This window comes from Natrix helvetica, assembly GCF_964273705.1.
Source record: "Natrix helvetica genome assembly, chromosome: 1".
NCBI lineage: Eukaryota > Metazoa > Chordata > Lepidosauria > Squamata > Natricidae > Natrix > Natrix helvetica.
Window position 1 is genome coordinate 56,994,830 of NC_138548.1, and position 20,921 is coordinate 57,015,750.

General features: G+C 39.3%; 1 protein-coding gene across 1 annotated transcript; it reads left to right on the forward strand.

Annotated features, from left to right (window-relative positions):
* The first annotated feature begins 4,035 nt into the window (after positions 1–4,035).
* On the forward strand, positions 4,036–11,464 carry ISCA2 (iron-sulfur cluster assembly 2). Its single transcript, XM_081937450.1, has 4 exons — positions 4,036–4,172; positions 7,575–7,740; positions 10,065–10,180; positions 10,989–11,464. The coding sequence occupies exons 1-4, from the start codon at positions 4,120–4,122 to the stop codon at positions 11,161–11,163; spliced, it is 510 nt and encodes a 169-aa protein (XP_081793576.1). The 5' UTR covers positions 4,036–4,119; the 3' UTR covers positions 11,164–11,464.
* Positions 11,465–20,921: the final 9,457 nt, after the last annotated feature.

Consider the following 20,921-nt stretch of genomic DNA (forward strand, 5'->3'; position numbering starts at 1 on the left):
AAGAAATGTGTTGCTGGTCAGAAAACCTGTGCTATCAAGTAGGAAGAATGTTGTTGCTTAAATGTTAATGAAGTAGAGTTCACCCATCATTTCACAAAAGCCTTCAGAATGTTTTGTTATTGTTGTTACCATAGATTCAACTACCGTACATTTCCTTCTTGAGACTACTGTAAATTACAGGTAGTGCTTGACTTACAACAGTTTGTGTAGTGACCGTTCAAAGTTGCAATGGCACTAAAAAGTGACTCATGATTGTTTTTCAGAGTTACAAACTTTGCAGCATCCCCATGATCATGTGTTCAAAATTCAGATGCTTGACAACTGGTTCGTACTTAAGACCATTGTTGTGTCCCAAGGTCATGGGATCGCCACTTGTGACCTGACAAGCAAAGTCAATAGGGAATCCAGATTCTAACAGATTCACTTAACAACCAGGACACTAACAACTGAAGTGATTCACTTAACAATTGGGGTGAGAAAATGGGGCAAACTCACTTAACAAACGTCTCACTTAACAACAGAAATGTTGGGCTTAATTGTGGCTGTAAGTTGAGGACTATGTAGTGTACTGTTGTCATTTTTCATACAACTTGAACTTTGCTACTCTTAGTCTCAATACCATCTTTAGACAGTGAAACCTATAACTGTGAAATCTATGGCATGCATGCCGGAAGTGGCATGCAGAGCCATCTCTCCGGGCACACAAGCTATTGCCCATTGCTCTTCCGGGTTCTGGTGCACTGGCCACCTAGTCTTCACATGTGCAGGAGCGCCGGAAACCAGAAGAGCAGCTGCCCAGTGCCTGTGCGCATGCCGGGAACATGATGTTCCGGTTTCTGGCACGCACATGTGCCCTGAGCAGCTGGTCTTTGTGCATATGTGTGCCAGAAACCAGAAGACCAGGTGGTTAGCGTGCATGTGTGTGCTGGAAACTGGAAGATTATCTTTCCAATGTGCACATGCGCACCGGTTGGCTGCTCTCCCAGTTTCCTGCATGCACATGCACCCGTGCACATTCCCATTTCAGCACTCAGTGCTGAAAAGATTCGCCAACACTGACCCATAAGGTGCTGGTGCGCCAATTGCGCCCCCTACTGGACCGGGATGCCCTACGCACAGTCACTCATGCGCTGGTGACGTCTCGCCTAGACTACTGTAATGCTCTCTACATGGGGCTTCCCTTGGGACGCGCCCGGAGACTGCAGCTAGTCCAGAACGCGGCCGCGCGGGTTATCATGGGGAGGTCTAGATACTCCCACGTAACACCGCTCCTGCGCGAGCTGCACTGGCTACCTGTGGTTTTTCGGGTGCGTTTCAAGGTCCTGATTACTATCTTTAAAGCGCTCCATGGCTCAGGACCTAGTTACTTGCGGGATCGCATCCTCCCACATACATCCCTGCGGCCAATCCGCTCTCACAGGGAGGGCCTTCTCCAGGTGCCGTCCACTAGGCAATGCCAGCGGGCGGCGCCAAGGAGCCTTCTCTGTGATGGGCCCAACCCTCTGGAATGACCTCCCTCCCGACATTAGAACCACCTTGGACTTCCGCTCCTTCCGACAAAAATTGAAGACTCACCTGTTCCGATTAGCTGGCCTGGCATAATTATAAATGTTACATCTATGAACTCCTGGTAGTATACTCTTATCTGGTTATTTTAAGGGTAATGTTTTAGTTTTAATTGTTTTTAGGGCTTTTAGCCCCATATTTATTCTTCTGTACAGTACTCTTAATTTTAACCTCCTCCACATATATACGTATAGTTATAGTTCTATTTATATTTGTATTTTATCTGTTATTTATTGTGTGGACTGTACACCGCCCCGAGTCCCTTTTTGGGAGAGGGGGCGGTTTAGAAATGCGAAGAATAAATAAATAAATAATAATAATGGTACAAAAGAATGCTGGGTTTCACCTGCTGCATTTCCATTTTTCTTTTTTGTGCTTTCCTGCACTATTTGATGTTTCAAAGCACCATCTTCCCGAGGAAGTATTTATTACAGCTCAGTGTACAGGAAGTCCTTGACTTAAGACCACAATAGAGAAAAGCCATAAAACGGGGGAAAATTCACTTAACAAATGTCTCAGTTAACAACAGAAATTTTGGGCTAATTTTTGGTCGTAAGTCAATGACTACCTGTATAAGGTTAAATTGGTACTTGAAGAAAATGTTCTGGTAATAAAGGCACATCAATATTTTCTGCTGTGCTGCAACTAAAAGCAACCCCTGGAATGAAGTTGCATGGCTGGAATTACTAGTGAGGCTGGATAATGCATGAGTGGTTTGATTGCAGATCTGTTTCTTTCATGAACTCTTTCAATGGATTTGGCCTGCACAGTGGCTCCATTAAAATGCATTGGTTGTCCTGAGTCAGTCATTTGGACGTCATTTGGTGCCAATGTTTAGCTTCTGAAAACCTTTAGCTTAATTTACAAAGTTAGAAATGCTTCTTTGTTTGGACAAACATGGGCATCTTGCCCTGTCTTTTTCACAAATATGATAACCAGATTACTTGATGGTCATTTTGACCTTGTCAAATCAGCATGGAGCAGCATAAGGTTTCTCTTTGCATGTTCAGCATATCCCTTTCACCTAGAATAAAGAAAACTTTCACCAAGTTTAAGAAATGTAAGAGCAAAATTAAGATGCAGTTGCCAAGGATGAATTTGGGACAAAGTTTTTCCTCATAACTGGCTGGATTTGTACCAGAAATTAATCTATAGTCAACTTATTCACAAATGACTGAATTAACCTACTTGCCTAAGCAACTATCTATTATCTTATAAATTAGTAATACTGACTAGGTTTGCTAAAACATTGAGTCAACCACATTGTAACCCAACGTATTGTGCTTATCCATTTATGATTTATTACGGCAAGTTCAGTCACAGGTTGATTCATTTATTTGACTGTGTTTGTAAACTAACCTCTTTCATTCTGGCCAGTGTTCATGAGCAAAACAGCAATGGACTATATAAAAAATTAAAAATAAGTAATTAAAATTCTTATATTCACCATAAGAATATCAGTAAATAATTAGAAAACAAATAATACACTCTATAAGCTATTCTAAGGCCGGTGGCCGATTAAAGCAAGATCATTTTGAGGATTTCACTGAATGCAAGAAGGATATGGGTTCTCCTCCAGGGTAAGCATATTTCTTAAAGTAGGATTAGAATGTTACTGTTTTAAAAGAGAGCTACTGTATACGTAAGAGCCAGTTTCATATAGTGTAATATTAAGCATCAAGCTGGAAACCAGGAGTTACGAATTCTAGTCCTGCCTTATGCATGAACATGGAAAGGTGACTGGGTTATCTCTCAGTCCTAAAAAGGAGGCATTACCAAACCACTTCTCAAAATCTTGTCAAGAAAACTACAGAGACTTGTCCAGGCTGGTACCAGGAGTCAAAAACTGATTTGAAGATAAAGGTGAAGGCATTCATCATTCATGTTGTTGGAAACAGAGAAACCAGAAAAGCTGTATAAAGTTTGCACAAAAAGTTACTGTGCACCATGCCCTCACTTATCCTTCCTTGGCAAAGAAATATTAGGCTGTGAGCCTATAGCCTTTCAAAAATAACTCCCATTAACCTTACTACAGAGTAAAGATGCAGTTTTATCAGGCTATATTGTTACATTATCTTAGGAGTGATCCCGGTTGATGACAATCGAATTTACATTGAATTGAGAGAATTATTATGTATTTATTCATAATGCTGCAATAGTTAGTAATTTGCAGGCTCATTAATCCTAAAAACAAGAAAATTGGCAAAAATCTTGATAGACATGTTTAATAGAAAAACGTTCTGAATAGGTTTTTTTTAAGCAATTGCACGAATTTTTAGGGAAAAACAAAGCAACTGCAAAGACCATCTTCAACTGGGTAATGCTGGACGGAAAGAAACAAGACTGGCGTTAACGCAACAACCGATAAACATAGCATTTTCCAATTACTTCCGCCCTACTGTCCTTGCCTTCACTTCTGACCACGTGACTCCATCTCCGCCTTCTTCCCTGTTTTCAACCCTCGCGAATCCGCCTCTTCAGTGCCGCGGACCAATTGGCGTTTGGCGTGACGAAGCTTTACAATACGTTCCCACCAATAGCGACGCGAAAGAAATGATGAAGATGGCGGCACTCGCGGCGCTCGGTAGTTTTAGGGCGCGGAGCAGGTGGGATTTTTTTTTTTAATTATTTGTGCAAGGAGTTGATGTGTTAACTGCAGCACTCCCTCCAGCCTTGATATGATGGGGGTGGAGGAAGAGAATTAATTTGTTTTTCAATATTTCCATCGTGTAGGCAAGCAGCCTTTCCAGTTCGAGAGTCATAATAACTCGTTCCTAAGCAGTCGAAAGGACGGTCCTAGGAAGGATTTGGGCATTTTTGTCCCAACTTATGAACCCCATTGGTCTGTCTTTTCATTCCAATAGAGAACCTTGGGGCGAGGGGAAATCACAGGCTTAGAAATAGTTCTTGTTTCTTAATAGAGTTATATTAGATAGATATAATATAATATATAATACTTTATATGTACAGTGAGATGGGTTGAAATTAATAGATGTAAAGTCCATAAAGCTTGAGCTCTTTAGCTGCATTTTCTTGAAGACCCACACAAAATTGAATAAGTAGTGTTTTATAGCATTCCAAGTCTTTAGATCACTACTCTGTATGTATTAATTAAAGTGAGATGAAATGTAAATGCAGTAAGATCTGAAAGATACTAAAAGAAATCAGTTCTCCTGTAACTAGACAAAAATATTAACCCAATTGTAGTTATTTGCTTATTTTACATACTGCCAATTCAATGCTTTGAAACGTTAAGCTATTGTTAGGTTAACATAGTCATAGCCAAATGCAAAATTGTTAGCCCCTTCTTATTTTGCAGATTTTTAAAAATAACAATAGTGTCATTCATAGAATTCTATTTCAGTACAATGTTTCATTTTTTTCCGGCTATATAAAACTTTGTTTCAGATCTGTTTCTATGCTTGTTGATTTTTAAAAGGAAGTGAAATGAATTGTAGTGCTTTTAATTTCAACTAGGCAACATACATTAGAAATTTTAAATCTATGGCTGAAAGGACTGACTCACAGGAAGGCTATACAGGTAGTCCTCATTTATTTAGTACATTCAGTTACAACAGCACTGAAAAAAGTGATTTACGGCTGTTTTTCACACAACCATTGTCCCCATTCTCATGTGATCAAAATTCAGAGGCTTGGCAACTGTCTCATATTTAAGACTATTACAATGTCCCAAGGTCATGTGTTCTCCTTTTGAGGCCTTCTTACAAGTCAATGGGGAAGCCCGATTTGCTTAATAACTATGTTACTACCTTAACAATGGCAATGATTTACTTAAAAATTGGCAAGAAAAGTCCTAATGTAGGAGAAAATTGACGTAAATGTTTCGATTAGCAACAGACATTTTGGGCTTTATTGTGATCTTAAGTTGAGGTCCACCTGTACACTGAGCTGTAATAACACATCCCCATGAAGATGGTGTTCAATCAAATCGTGCAAGGAAGTGCAAGGAAGAACAAAAAAGATTTAATAAAAATTGAAACCCAGCATTCTTTCGCACTATTAACCTTATAGGTTTCACTGTCTGAAGATGGTATTGAGGCTAAGAGTAGCAAAATGCAAGTCATGGTAAATGACAGTAGCACACTACAGGTAGTCCTCGGCTTACGACCACATTGAATGCTAAACTTTATGTTGTTAAGTGAAACATTTGTTAAGTTAGTTTTTCCCCATTTTATGATTTTTCTTGCCACAGTTGTTAAGCGAATCACTGCAGTTGTTAAGTTAACAACATAGTTGTTAAGTGATTGTGGTTTCCCTATTGACTTTGCTTATCAGAAGGTTGCAAACGGTGATCACATGACCTTGGGACACAATGGTCTTAAGTATGAACCAGTTGTCAAGCATCTGCATTTTGATCACATGATCATGAGGATGTTGCCCAAGTTGTAACTATGGAAAACCGTCATAAGTCACATTTTTCAGTAATGTTGAACAGTCACTAAGCAAACTATTGTAAGTCAAGGACTACCTATAGAAGAAATAACTGCAGATTGTTGTTTGGTTTTTAATGTATCTGAGGTTGTCCAGTGAGAGAGAACAGATTTAAAAAAATCACTGCTCATTTCAGTTAACAGTATACCATTCTCTCTGTAATGTTCATAGACATCTATTTTATTTGAGGAAAACTATTAAAATTGTGATGAAATTGTTATAGGCAACAGCTTGTCCTATTTTCCCATTCCTCCAAACTGTTTTTAAATTGTTCTTAAATATTAATTTTATTGGGTTTTTACAATTGGGGTATTTTAAAGCAGATTTTTAACTGTCTATTGATGTAATTTGCTTCCTCCTCCGTGTATGTATGTGTGTTGTGTATGTATGTACGTTGGGTGCTGTTATATATGTTTCATGTTATATGCTCCATTGTACGCCACCCCGAGTCCTACTTGGAAAGGGAGCGGCTAATAAATCCAAATTTATTATTATTATTATTATTATTATTATTATCACAGATATTGGTAGAAATTTTTATAGCTGTTGAAAAAAAAGATAGCTATGACTTCACCCAAGGTTACTTACAAAGCAAATAAGTTTACCAATACTTAGTTTATAAAAAGCCTTCTTTGTGGAATAAATATAGGAAGAACAACACAGAAGGAAATGCATAAAATTAATCTCCCTTAGGGTATACATAACCCTTAAATAGTTATTCCCAAACCTGGTGATGTTTAATAGTGCTTGAACATCATATCATTGAACATAAAACTGTTTAGACTTAAAAAGTATATTCAGAGTACAGTTACAGCAGTTATTTTCTTTTACACAAAGGGAAAAAATCTTTTTCCTTTCCTATTAAATAGATGGCTAGCAAACAAGGAATTCATATCATTAGCTTTCCTTCCTACCTTCTTTTTCATACAGAAAGGCACACAACTTCCCACAATTGAACAGCATTTGTTATATCATCCAAGGAAGGAATTTATTTTACATCAGAACAGTGGAAATGACCCTTGCATCTGATGTTCAGGATCCAAGTAAATAAAAAAAAACCCTATAGAAATATTAGAAATATAAAACAAAAAATGGAGGCTCTAACTGTATTTAGTATTCTACTGCACTGAAAAGAGTTGGAGATCATTGGTTTTCTTTTTTTCCTTGCACACTCTCCCCCTTTTTCTTCTGATCTTTATTTTCATTTGTATTTTATATTATAATAAATGCTAATTAAAATTCTGAGAAAAGGATGCAAGTGTAAAAGGATGAGGTTTGCATCACAATAAATGGGAATCATGTTTTTATCCGATGTCTATGCATCAAAATGGTGTCACAGAGGCTTTTTAAGGGTCTACAACTTTAGTATTTAGGCCATAGTTCTCGCAATTCCAGTCTCTGCATGCTAGCTGACCCTGAGGTTTCGAGCTTCTTGTTTATATTTGTCTTATCTCCTTTCTTCATGACTTTTGTACTGTCATCAATTTTTGTATTATCAGTCTAATTTTTATTTTTTGCTCTAACAAGGACATTCCATTCTTATCTTTTCCATGTAGCTGTTCTCTTGCTATCTGGCAGTTAATGAGAAGTCCATTCTGTGCCACGAAAAACAGAGCTTGTATTTCAAGGATAAGAACACAGTGGATAGCATCCTCTGCCTCTGGAGAAACCCAAACTTATTCTAGTAATGGGCAGATCTATCTCAGTGAGAGCTGCGTGAAGGTATGATTCCCTGGATGTCCCTAGACCTACGTAGCCATTGGATGTCTCCAGGAGTACAGTGCAGTACAGTGCTGATTGTTATGCCCACATAATGCATCATTTTATAAATCCATCATAGAGCAATATAGGTGTAAATGCATGTTTGACTCAATTCAAAGAATACAAATTAGAGATATGCAATATTTACATTTGAAAACAGCAAGGATTATTTGGATTTTCACAGAGGCATTGGTCCTTAACATCTTAATGGGATAATATTCTGAGACAGCTGAAGCTCAGGAAAGTAATGTATTTAGGTAATAGGAATATTTGTTTTTCTGAGCTGCATGGCTACCATGCCCCCTCTCACCCCACCATAGACACTGATCCATGAGGAATAGCCAGCAGATATATTCCTAAATCACATCCAGAGTGTTCTTACCCACCTTGGATGCTAAATGACATGCCTCTGCAGCGTAGCCACAATATAAATTGTGTATATAACTATATGAAACTGGTGTGATTATGTGTAACTGGGGTAACTGCAATTTGTAGTTACTTTCAATCTCTAGAGGACACAAGTTTCAAAACATTTGTTTTAGCAGAGGCCAAGAAAAAGAAAGTTAAATATAATGCAGCTGGTCCTTGACTTATGACCACACTTGAGCCCAAAATTTATGTTGCTAAGCAAGATAGTTAAGTGAGTTTTTCCCCATTTTATGACCTTAAGTTACCACTACGATGGTTGTTAAATGAATCTGGCTTCCCCATTGACTTTGCCTGTCAGAAGGTTGCAAAATGTGGTGACATGAACCTGGGACACTGTAACTCTTATAAATAGGAGTCAACTGCAAGAATCTGAATTTTAGTCACATGACTATGGGGATCAGTGGAGGGTTCTGGACCCTGTCACAACCAGTACGCTGTGACGGGACCGGGCGTCCACCACGTGACGCTCACACCCATTGCCCTGTGATGCTCCAGCTGCTCGGCAGAGCATTGTGCAGGCACCGTATGCTGCATGCGCGTGCGCAAATGGCCCAGTTGGCTCAAATATAGGTAAGGAACGCAGGCGGGTGGGCCCTCCAAAGCACTGTTCCGGCAGGCACTGATACGCCTGTACCGGGGCGTACCTGCTGGAACCCACCACTGATGGGGATTCTGCAATGCTTATAATGGTGAAAAATGGCTGTAAGTCACTTCTTTAGTGCCTTGATTGTAACTCAAGGACTTCCTGTACTGCATGCTTAAGAATAAAGAGGCACCTTGTTACACTTCGAGAAATCAAAGAATACTTTGAAGAAGTATAGTCTTCAAGGTTGACCAGTGTTCTGATCTAGGCTTCCCAAGAGCAACTCCTTGTCCCTACAAAAACCCTTTTATTAATTTACTATGAATTCAACTCATTCACATCCAGTAAAGTCTTTCAAGGGAGGATTTACAGTCACAGACCTTATCTGGCTTGGGGAGTTGACAGGCCCAATCTGCAAAACTTGGATAGGAGTCTTGGAGAGTCATGAACTAATTAAGCAAACTAATTGTCTCCTGCAAACTCCACTCCCCTTTCGCTCCTCTTTTATTTCCTCTGGAGGGCCATTCATCATCCACCTGTCGCCTTACTCCTAAGTCAATCCCTGTTCTTTAGCTGTTCCCTTCATCTGGCAACTCTGTGCATGCGCTCACTGGGAACAGGCTCTAGCCGTTCATCTGCCTCACTGATGTCTGACACTGAAGGCAGCTGATAACTGGCATACGGCTCTGGCCCCATCTCTGCCTCTGACATAGAGCCCTCATCAGAGCCTTCCCTGGATCCAGGACTGGCCCATGTTTCTCTCCAACCTCCTCACTGTCTGAATCTGCTGCCAGCTCTACTGGCCGCTGGCAGGTCACAACAATAGTTTGGTGTAAGAATAAATGTTTATTGCATGGTATAACTATAAGCCATACACTTGTTTTACTGTGCTTCCTCAAACAAAATCCCTTGACATATGTGAATAAACTACAATAAACCTTGTTTGCTTTATCCTAATTGCTTTAACTACCACACAGGTTTAATTCAACTGATCAAACAGAGGACAACGTTCGGTTTGGTTTTAGTTAAAGGCAACAAAGGGTTATAAAAAGTGATTCTGCTATTTGGTTCTACCTTGAGATTTTCACTTACTAGATAAGGCACACAGAATACGTGGCAAAAAAAAATGCTGCCTGTCTGATTGGCATAATTTTGCTATGCATTCTGTACCTGAATCCTGTTTTTGTGCTCACCATTCCTTGAAGCCATTAATAGTTTAAATCAAATGGATAGTAAGCATTGTTCACAAATGTTTGCGTTTCTGTATTGACAGAGGCTGTTGGAGATTGCAGAAGGCTCTGAGTTTCTCAGGCTGCAGGTAGAAGGAGGTGGTTGTTCAGGTTTCCAATACAAATTTTCCTTGGATACAGTTGTCAATTCTGATGACAGGTGAGCGCATAGATTAAACTGCCTGTGACTGATGAGAATTGTAAAACAAAGAAGGATGATGGTTGAATAACAATTCCTTTGCCCCCAAAATTCATATTTTACTGTTCTCTGCTGTTGGACACATACATATCATTTCCAGGGTTTTTAGCAAAATATATTTAATTATGGGAAGGGGGAAATTTTGGACCTGGACACGTCAGAGCCAAGTCCTTACACAAATGTGGAGCATCCTTGGGTGACTTTGTGCCAGTCGTTCTTTCTCAGCCTATTCTACTTCATAGGGTGATACTTGTGGATAAAATTGGATAGAGGAGACTCAATTTAAGTTGTTTTTAGCTCTCTCTTCACCTCTCTAGTCGGGTAGCCTTTATATTATTATAAAATATTCATTTCTAAACATGTATCTCTAGATGACTCAAAACTAGGGGTGAAATTTAGCAGGTTCTGACAGGTTCTGGAGAACCGGTAGCGGAAATTTTGAGTAGTTTGGAAAACCGGCATATACCACCTCTGGCCGGCCCCAGAGTGGGTTGGAATGGGGATTTTGCAGTATCCTTCCCCTGCCACGCCCGCCAAGCCACGCCCACAGAACCGGTAGTAAAAAAAAAAATCACCACTGCCCAAAACAATTAAAAATAACGCAACAACAAATCGTAAACAAAATTTCGGGTAATTGGACAAGTTTTCTAAAATATTTCCACCCTCCCCAGAAGAATTCGTTTACACATGAACCGGACTTTAAAACTACAGCCAAAGTATTTTGTATTGGTGCAAATGCCATGACATGTTGTCTGTGTTCCTTTTCCAGAGTTTTTGAGAAAGGCGGTGCCAGAGTGATTGTGGACTTGGACAGCTTAAGCTTTGTGAAAGGAGCAATGGTGGACTTCAACCAGGAGCTAATTCGCAGCTCGTTCCTAGTAGTGAACAATCCACAGGCAGAACAAGGTTGTTCTTGTGGGTCATCTTTCTCCGTTAAACTCTGATCGAACTATTCCAGGTGGATTGAATTATGAAGAAAAGTTCCTTTTATTGTTGTTTTTCCTGTTCTCCAATTCAGCGGAATAACTGATTTAGTCCGAGGTACTTCATGATGAAAGAAACTTATCTTAGCCAAGACTCAGTCAAGAACTGATATATCCAAGCCTGAATGTAAAATGAATTAATCTCATTTGGTGTCTGTAAGTCTCCAAGTCTTTGCTTTAGACGTCAGATCTAAGCAATCAGCTTCTGCTGTGATGCCATGAACTATTTATTTATTAAAATATTTTCTGATTTTTTATTTTATTTTAAAACCTTCCAGTTGTTAACAGTGCTATATAATGAGATTTGTGTGAATGTGGTTTGCATAGCCAAGGAAGGTTTCTATATAAACTGAGACTGAGCATACAATAATAAATAGACATGCCTGCATGGAAAAATCACCAGGGTTTTGATGAAGGGGCAGGAGAGTTTCTCTGCATAATATAGTTTGCTCCAATTCTTGATTACAATAAAACAAGCATTTCCTTCCCTCCCGTTTGACTAGTTAGCCAGTTCTTGTATTTATTATCTGGCTCTATTAAGATAATTTGCATATAGCTTTTTTTTATCCTAGAACTTTGAAAGGTGGGGGAATTGTTTTGGATGATCTCATTCTGAGGCATCCCTTCTGTTGATTTTTTTTCCCCTCAGAAGAGCCTTCTTACAACACAGATTCCTTTTTGCTGTCGCTATGTGTTTTTAAAAAAGTTTCTACTACAAAACCAGTTTGGTATATAATAGTCGAACCCCCCACCGCTCTGTTTTTGGTCCCAGGGGGCCTCCCTGAAGACCCCACCCCACTCCCACACGTGGGTGACACCCCCCCCGTCATGCGCACTCATCTGCCCGCAGAGACCCGAATCAGCTGGCTAGTGGGAGGCACACGTACATGCGCAGTAGAGCTGACCTGGGCAATGGCTCACATGCCTGCAGAGATGGCTCTGCATGCCACCTATGGCACACCTGCCATAGGTTTGCTATCATGGGTATAGAGTGTAAGGCACCAGCCTAGAAACCAGGAGACCGTGAGTTCTAGTCCTACCTTAGGCAAAAAGTCTGCTGGGTGACCTCGGGCCAGTCATGCCCTCTCAGCCCAGGAAGTAGGCAATGGCAAAGCACTTATCTTGCCAAGACAAGTCAGGGCAATGGCAAAGCACTTATCTTGTCCAGACAGTTAGCAGAAGTCAACACTGACTTTTGAGTGCAGGTGCATACACACACACACACACACACAAGGACACACTTCAAAACAGCAGGAAACAATTTGGCATTATAGCTGCTCAAGGGATTTGGAGCTGCACCTCTTTCAAAATACTCAACGTTTCTTTTGTTTTGCTTTTTAGTATGTCTCATTTTTTTTATCAGCATGCAGAAAACAGATACCATTATGCAAAAGAGCAGATGGTATGATAAATTTTCTGATGCATCTGTCCAAAGAATTCAATGAAGGTATTAAGTACTTGCTTGAAACATCATCCCTTTTAAGGAAATTTAGGGTTTTAAAAGTATTGAAGGGGGAGAATCTAGGTAAAGAATTGGTCGTCTGTGCTTCCATAGTAAATTTGAAAAGAATGCTGCTAACTCCTTTTTATGAAAGGTTTGGGGATGAGTATGTTAATTTCCCCCAGTCAGGGAAAATTAAATGAACCAGATTTTGATTTACATAATAGTACTTCAGATATTTCAACAAGAGCATGGAGGAGGGTATGTTTTTTCCTCAGTGCTCTGGTATAATGTCCCAGGAGATCCAAATATACATACAGTATTACCAGTTCAATTATTGCAAGGCTTCACTAGAGGGCAGCCTTACCCTTTGTGATACAAATGGACAAAGAGCACTAAGAAAATGTGCTATTACTGGTTTTTTGGGTGAAAAGTAGTAGAGAAATGTTGCATTGTTTAGACAATGTCTTAACAAGGAAAATCTCAGATACTTCTTCATCTACTGCAACGTGGAAAAAGCCTTGTCTGGTGCTTGCTTAAAAGGTGACCGTGGTATCCCAAAATGCAAAACTATGGAGCTAAAATTACTACATATGTTAAATATCAGAAAAGTAACCTGGAGGCAAATTATGCTAGTTATTATCAAAAAAACACTAAGGATGGTTTTTTTTTTTTAAAGAAAAGAAGCTTTGATTTTAACATTCCCAAATTGTCTAAATGCAGTAAAGAGTTGTTTTTGTTTCTAAGGCATTTCTACACCCGTAAATATTTGAGACTATTCCATTTGCTAAATGGAAAGAAAAAAACCGAGCAGGATAATGTTTAAATTATGTTGAAAATCCATGATTTTAATTAGATTTGCCGAGCCGTTCTTAAAATGTAAAAAACAGACATAAGTCATCAACTTTATAGTGATACTTTGTGCAGATGTAGACTGATGCAAATGTACACACCGAAGATGAGTAAAAAAGCAATAGATCTAATAAAATGTGCAGTAGACTTCCAAAAGGTTATGACTCTCAGGGTAATTAGAAGTGAATTCACGTGCTATTGTTTAACTCAGGTAGCTAACAAATTGATTTCTGAACGTACTCAGAGATTCCCTAATTTTCAATTCTAGATACCTTTTGCATTTTGTTCTGGTTAAAAGTATCATGAAATATTTTACATGTGTTTATTCATGTGCTCGTGTACACACACCCACACCCACCCACACCTTTTTCTACGTACCATAACCTGTGACAATCGCATGCCCTTTTTATAATTTAAATACACTTCAGTAAAAGAGATGTGTCTGCAATCTTCATGCTTTAAAAGGGTGTAGTGACCCTGAGGAATAGATTTTCAAGTTGTGCCTTTAGAATATTTTCAGGTTGGTTTTGGTTCAAGTGTTATTGAAGTTTAAAGACACTATTACTTATTCAGGTATAGTGGTCTCTTTGATTTAAAAATATCTTAACTCCTTCTTTGGCCTGTAAATCCAAAGGAAAAAATGTGTCTGTTCTTGCTACTACATTCAACATAGAGTTGAGTAGCCCAGAGCAAAAGCAAATTATTTTCTGTGGTCTAAATAACTTGAGCAGAAGGTAGATCTGAGTCTGGGAGTAAATTAGTCAGCAATTTACAGTAATTGGCAAGGATTTTTAAATCCCAAATGTACAGCTGTACAGAAAATTACTTCCCACTACCTCTAAATATCCTGATGAAGTAAACACAGCTTGAGATAGCTAAGAGTGTAGGACTGTAGGGTTGTGAATTCTCTTTAGGTCCTCTGTACATTCCTTGACTCAGAATTCTTGAATTTTGATTATGTGCCTCATGCTAAGTCAAAAAGTAAGAATGGGCATTTTTGTGGCTGAAAGCTATACTTAATATTTTGTGGGATGTAATTTTTGAGTCATTTGAAAACCATAAAAGATGGGGGAATGACACAAACTTAGTGGTACAATATGCACATAGATGCGACCAGGATTATTTTGTTGAGTTTTAGGAATTTAGGGTGATTTATTTTCAACTTTTGCAAAATACTATGCAAAGTTGTTATACCCCAGCATCTCCATGTTCACGTGATTTACATTTGGATGCTAGACAACTGGTTCATATTTATGACTGGTGCAGAGTCCTGGGATTATGCAATCCCCTTTTGCAACCTTCTGACCAGCAAAGCCCCAGAATCTGGGGAAGCCAGATTCACTTAACACAGGGGTGTCCAAACTTGGCAACTTTAAGACTTGTGGACTTAAACTTCCAGAATTCCCCAGCCAGCTCTGCTGGCTGGGGAATTCTGGGAGTTGAAGTCCACAAGTCTTAAAGTTGCCAAGTTTGGACACCCCTGTCTTAACAACTATGTTACTAATTTAACAACTGCAGTGCTTCAATTTAAAAAAATGTGGCAAAAAAGTTGTAAAATGGGGCAAAAGTCACTTAACAAGTTTGTCACTTAGGAACATAAATTTTGGGCTCATTTGTAATTGTACGTCAAGGACTACTTGTAGTACCTAGGGTTCTAGTAGACTTGTGGGAAACTTTGATACTTTTAAAATGTAAAAGAATTGTATCACCGGATAACCCAAAGGTGCTTTTTCAGGCGGCAATTGAACTCTTTAGTTTTTCTTTGAAGACATTTTGCTTCTCATCCAAGAAGCTTCTTCAGCTCTGACCGGATGGTGGGTAATGCAAGGAAAGGAATGGAAGACACTTCTTGGATGAGAAGCAAAACATCTTCAAAGAAAAACTGGAAAGTCCAGTTGCCTCTTGAAAAAGCACCTTTGGGATAACCATGACCTGGGTGACTGAGAATCTCCATAGGCATTTATCATTGAATAACTGGATTAGCGCAATAGTGCTAGGACATTCCAGCTCATTATAGTCTTCCCCAGTTTTGTGAAGGCTGAAATCGCAGAACAAAGGGAAGTGGAAAGAAATCCTAGGTGCATCTTCCAAAAACTGCAGCTATCACTTTATCTTTTTTTGTAACTCCTTCTTTTTTAAACTAACAACAACAACAATACTGAATCAAACTTGCACTATGACAGAGAGGTGTCTAAGGGGAGGTGTCTGAAGCCAGATCATCCCATTCTTCCTCTGGTGCTGTGATTGTTGAATGCTCTTTTTTCCCCATCAACTCATATACCCTGAAGACAGAAGGCAGTAAAGCAAGATCATTAAATCCTCCTCTTGACCCATCACAAGCAATATCTGCAAAAAAATTAGAACAACCCGATTCAACAGTGACTAAACAGATGAAACAGACAGAGGATAAGTCTTTTTTGTCTTATTTACACTTATTAACAGCAGTATGATATCTATGGACAACAGGCATTTCCAGAGAGTTTCACTAATGTATCCCCCATCCTTTCAATACCTATTCCTTTTTTCCCCTGGAGAACTTGAGCCTTGGGCTTTTAGAAAGAATCTAAAGGATGAAAGGTCCTCTTGAGGAAGAGGAGCAGGCTCTTGTTAGGCTCCAGAAACCAAATAAGACTCATTGAGGTTCTTCTAAGCAGTTTCCTTTATTGTTCCTCACCTGTTGATAGAAATCTTGCCAAAATAAAGTAATCTACTTGTATCATTATACACATATACTCCAAGGACTACTAGGGAGGAGCCATCAACCTTCTTTCTCCCACACAAACTAACTAAATTTTACTGTCTTGCTTCTTTGAAATTCCCACCCTCCCTCCTGAGAATCCAGACTCTTTTTCATTACATCTCCAGATCCACCTTGAAATTCTTGCTAGGCAACATCTGTGGCAGCCATCCACAAAGCCATCCTTACCTACTTGCCCACATATCTTCTTTTCCTTAAGAAAACAGGACTCTGTCCTCTTCCTTCCAAATAGGGAAGACAAGATATATATGATGTTCTTTTAGCTCAAAGGCTAGTTTGTTCTAAGCATTCATTGAAATGATCTGTTGCAATTAGAAGTGATGGAAACTTATGCTCTTTATAGAGTGAACAGTAATACATGTAGTCCTTGACTTACAATAATTCATTTAGTGGCCAAAGTTACAACAGCACTCATAAATGTGACCGTTTTTCAACTTACAACCACTGAGGCATCCCCATGGTCAAGTGATCAAAATTCAGACACTTGGCAACTGACTCATATTTATGACAGGGTCATGTGATCATTTTTTGTGACCTGACAAGTCAAATCAATGGAGAAGCCAGATTCACTTAACAAATGGCTCACTTAGCAACATAAATTTTGGGATCAATTGTGATTGTAAATTGAGGATTACCTGTACAGGGTCCTTCCTTGAGATTGCAGATACAAACTGCTGTTAAGGTTCAGTTTGAAGGAGTATGTTTAAATGGGATAGTTTAAATAGATTGAAGGGCAAGAACTTGGAGTATTGATGTGTTTTGTTTCAAATTAAATTTCTGAATATCTCTAAGGACAAAAGCATCACAATAAAGCTGAGTTATTGTAAGATTGAAAGGGAAAATTCTGGAATTCTCCAACTCCACTCTGGGTAGAACACCAATGAGAGATAACTCTTTAACCCAGTGATGGCTAATCTTTTTGTTGCGTGCCAAAAGTGCACATGCGCGCACAACAGCGTGCATCGGCATGCTCACACCCATAATGCAATGCGCATCCGACATCCCCTGCCCACCCCGGCCCCTGCGCATGCATGTATGACACCCCCGTGCTCCCCTCTCCCCCCACGCATGTGCCTGTGACCCCCCCATGCCCAGTTTTAGGCCTGGCAGCCCTTCCTGCAGCCTTCTGGGACTGAAAATGGACTGCGGAGGGTGCGCAACCCCCCTGTGGCTTGTTTTGGGCCTAACAGGCCTCCCTGAAGCCTCCTGTGACCAAAAACAGACCGTGTGGGGTGTGCTACACCCCCCCACTCTCCTTGCCCCCCTGCACATGTGCGATCCCCCACACATATGGACATGTCTCCTACATGTGCCCCACTCCTCTGCATGGCAGAGACCCAAAAATCAGCTAGCCGGCAGAAGGCATGTGCACATGCGTGGTGGAGCTGAGATGGGGCGACGGCTTGCTTGCCCGCAGAGACGGCTCTGTGTGCCACCTGTGGCATGCGTTCCATAGGTTTGCCATCACGGCTCTAACCTGTAGTTTGAATACATCCAGGGACTAGAAATCCAAAATCCCTTAGGATGATTGATTGCACTAAATGCTTTTACTGTTCTTTTCCTAGCAATGATTTGATATCAGTCGTCTTGACACTTAAAACTACTGCTTTGTGCCTGACCCGCTGGAGTCAGAGAACAGGCCTTGCACCTTTTTCTTCTGGACAAGTATTTGAAGAATATTTCTCTGCTCAAGGATGATCAATTGCAATTCTTCCAGTCTCTGTTCTTATCTTCTAATTTAATTTAGTTTATCTTCTAATTTCCAACTATGTTTCTTTCTCTTCTCTGAGCCTGTTCTGATTTCTTTGAATCCTTACAATATAGGTCCGAATAATGAGGTTGGCTGAATTAAGTGAAAGTTTCACTTCTTTGACAATTATATTTCTGTTGATGCAGGTTACAATTGCATATGGATTTTTTGAAACATCACATTGTTGACCCATTCAGTTGACAATCAACTACTGTTCTAATATTCTTTTCACACGTGGTGTTGCCAAATCAAGTATTCTCCATTAATTTGAATTTATGTTTCCTAAGTGACAAAATTTAGCATTCATTATTTCAATCACCAGCATTAAACAAAAAACTGCTGCAATAAGAAATACATATACCACTTCAGTGTTCTCAAATGCAAGTAAAACACAATACAAAATTATTAACGCAATCTATAAAACTAAGCATAATAAAATGGTACATAAAACTATGCATTTGCACGTGTGTAAAAATGTTGACTGTTGCTTAAACTAAAATGTAAGAAATAGCAATAAAATACGGATTAGTGTATTTCTATTAATTTTAATATTTTTCAGTTATTTTATCTTATATCGCTAATACGATTATGTTGACTTTTATTTCTGTTCTTTAAGGTATTAGCTGTCCTACCAAATTTTGTCATGTGCAGATTTGAGAAAACTTCCCTTCTCTCTTCTCCCCACCCAAGTTATTAATAAAAATGTTAGAGAGTTCCATGCCCAGTTCTGAACTTTGTAGCGTATTACATAATATTTCACTCCAGTTTGATGTCAATAAGCACTCTTTGAATATGATTTTCAATTCAACTATAAATAAAAAATGATAATTACAAGTTTAAATAACTTCCTAGTCAGAATTACATTGAATCATGGAAATATAAAATTGGGACTACAAGGGACTACAAGGATTATAGTCTGACCTGCTGCAATAATAAATTTAATTAAACTTTCACTAGATCTGACTATCCAGTGTCTTCTAAAAAATCTCCAGAGGTGGAGAGCACAAAACTTTCATAGGTAGATTATTTTTCTGTAATACAGAACTTAACTGGCAAAAGATTTTCCTTATATTTTCATAAAATCCTGGTAGCTGCAATTTACAATAATTATTTCTAGTCTTAGTTTTTTGGCAATGGAAAATAATTCTTAGCCATCTTCCATAACTTCTCTGTATGTATCTGAACTGATACCATACACCAGGGGTCCACAAACCCTGGTTCGTGGATTGGTATCAGTCTTCGGCATGCCAGAAACTAGGCCATGCAAACAATTGAAGACCCATCCACAAGATGCATGCAGCACAGAAAATCACACTCTCTCCAGTAGGCAGAAAAACTTATCTCCACGTAACTGGTCCCTGATGCCCAAAAGGTTGGGGGTTGCTGCTGCCATACACCTCCAAGACTTTCCTTCAGAATAAATATTCCAAATTCCTTCGGTATATTTTCATATGATATTCCACAAGTTCATATATCATCTTCATTGCCCTCTACAAAACTCAAACCTCTTAATAACGTTCTAGAAATACGTCCAGTATCGTACATTATACTCAGTGGTGGGTTGCAGGCGGTACGCCCCGGTACACGTGTACCGGTGCCTGCCGGAAGCAGCAGCCACCATACTGGAACGGTGCTTTGGAGGGACCGCCCACACGGCCTCGTTCCTTACCTGTATTTGAAGGAAACGAGTCATCTGCACACGTGCATGCAGCATATGGTGCCTGCATGATACTCCGCCTAGCAGCTGGAGCATCACAGGCAGTGGGCGCGCATGCGTGTGCATCGTGCATGCCCAGCTCCCATTGCAGTGTACTAGTTGCAATGGGACTCGAAACCCACTATTGATTATACTGTATATATAGTCTCCCCAATTACACGGATGTACTTTATCACCATTTTTGTTCAATCTGTATGCTGAAGTGATCATATGGAAATTAGACCTGGAACTGCCTGAGTTAGGAGTGAAGATTGGAGAAAGAACCATAAATAATTTGAGGTACGCAGATGATACAACACTATTGGCTGAAAATAAGGAAGACTTGGAAAAAATGATTGGAAAATCAAGGATTAAAGTGAAAAAGTAGGATTGAGTCTTCAGGGAAACAGACATAATGATAATAGCTGCAAATAGGCATGAGATACTAAAAATAAACAAGGAAGAAATTGAATTATTTTGAGAATTTATCTTCCTTGGATCAAAAATAGTTTATGATGACAGTTCTACTTCTGAAATCAAATGCAGGATAATCTTAGGCTGCACTGCAATGGTTAACATGAATAAGTTCTGGAAAAGCAGAGATATTGATAAAAATACAAAAAGCAGGTTAATTAAAACAATAGTCTACCCTGTAATGATGGATGGGTGTGAGAGTTGGACACTGAGAACAGCTGATCAAAGAAGAATTTACATCTTTGAACTGTGGTGCTGGCATAAATTATTGCATCTACCATGGACAGCCAGAACAACTAACAGAGAGGCGCTGAATCGTACAAAATCAGAAACATCACTAGAACCCCAAGTCACAAGACTAAGTCTGATTTACTTTATCCATCTCAAATTTGTTGGAGAAGTCAGTGATGCTAGGGATGGTTAGTGGATCAAGAAAAAGGGGCAAGTGTAAACAAAGGACCTTTTATCACTATTAATAGTGGACATGTGAACAAGGCAAAGAAATATAGGAGTAGGATTCATAGCTTAACACAGAAGATTCTCAAATGAATATAAAGATAAAACCAGAAACTTTTCTTTTGAGTTTAATGGGAAAGGATCTGGGGAAAAAACTGGAATCTTTGATGTTATACATGTTGATTACTTTATGCACAAAAATGGAAGGACACTTTGATTCCCACAATGAACGAATGGCTGCAGAATTGATGGAGTTAGCAGAGATGGCCAAACTGACTGCTTTTATCAAAGA

Excerpts from the sequence above, each read along its gene's own strand:
- ISCA2 (XM_081937450.1), top strand. The coding sequence starts at position 4,120 with ATGATGAAGATGGCGGCACTCGCGGCGCTCGGTAGTTTTAGGGCGCGG. Across the intron at positions 4,173-7,574 it reads AGTTTTAGGGCGCGGAGCAG|CTGTTCTCTTGCTATCTGGC; the intron begins GTGGGATTTTTT and ends TTTTCCATGTAG. Across the intron at positions 7,741-10,064 it reads TCAGTGAGAGCTGCGTGAAG|AGGCTGTTGGAGATTGCAGA; the intron begins GTATGATTCCCT and ends CTGTATTGACAG.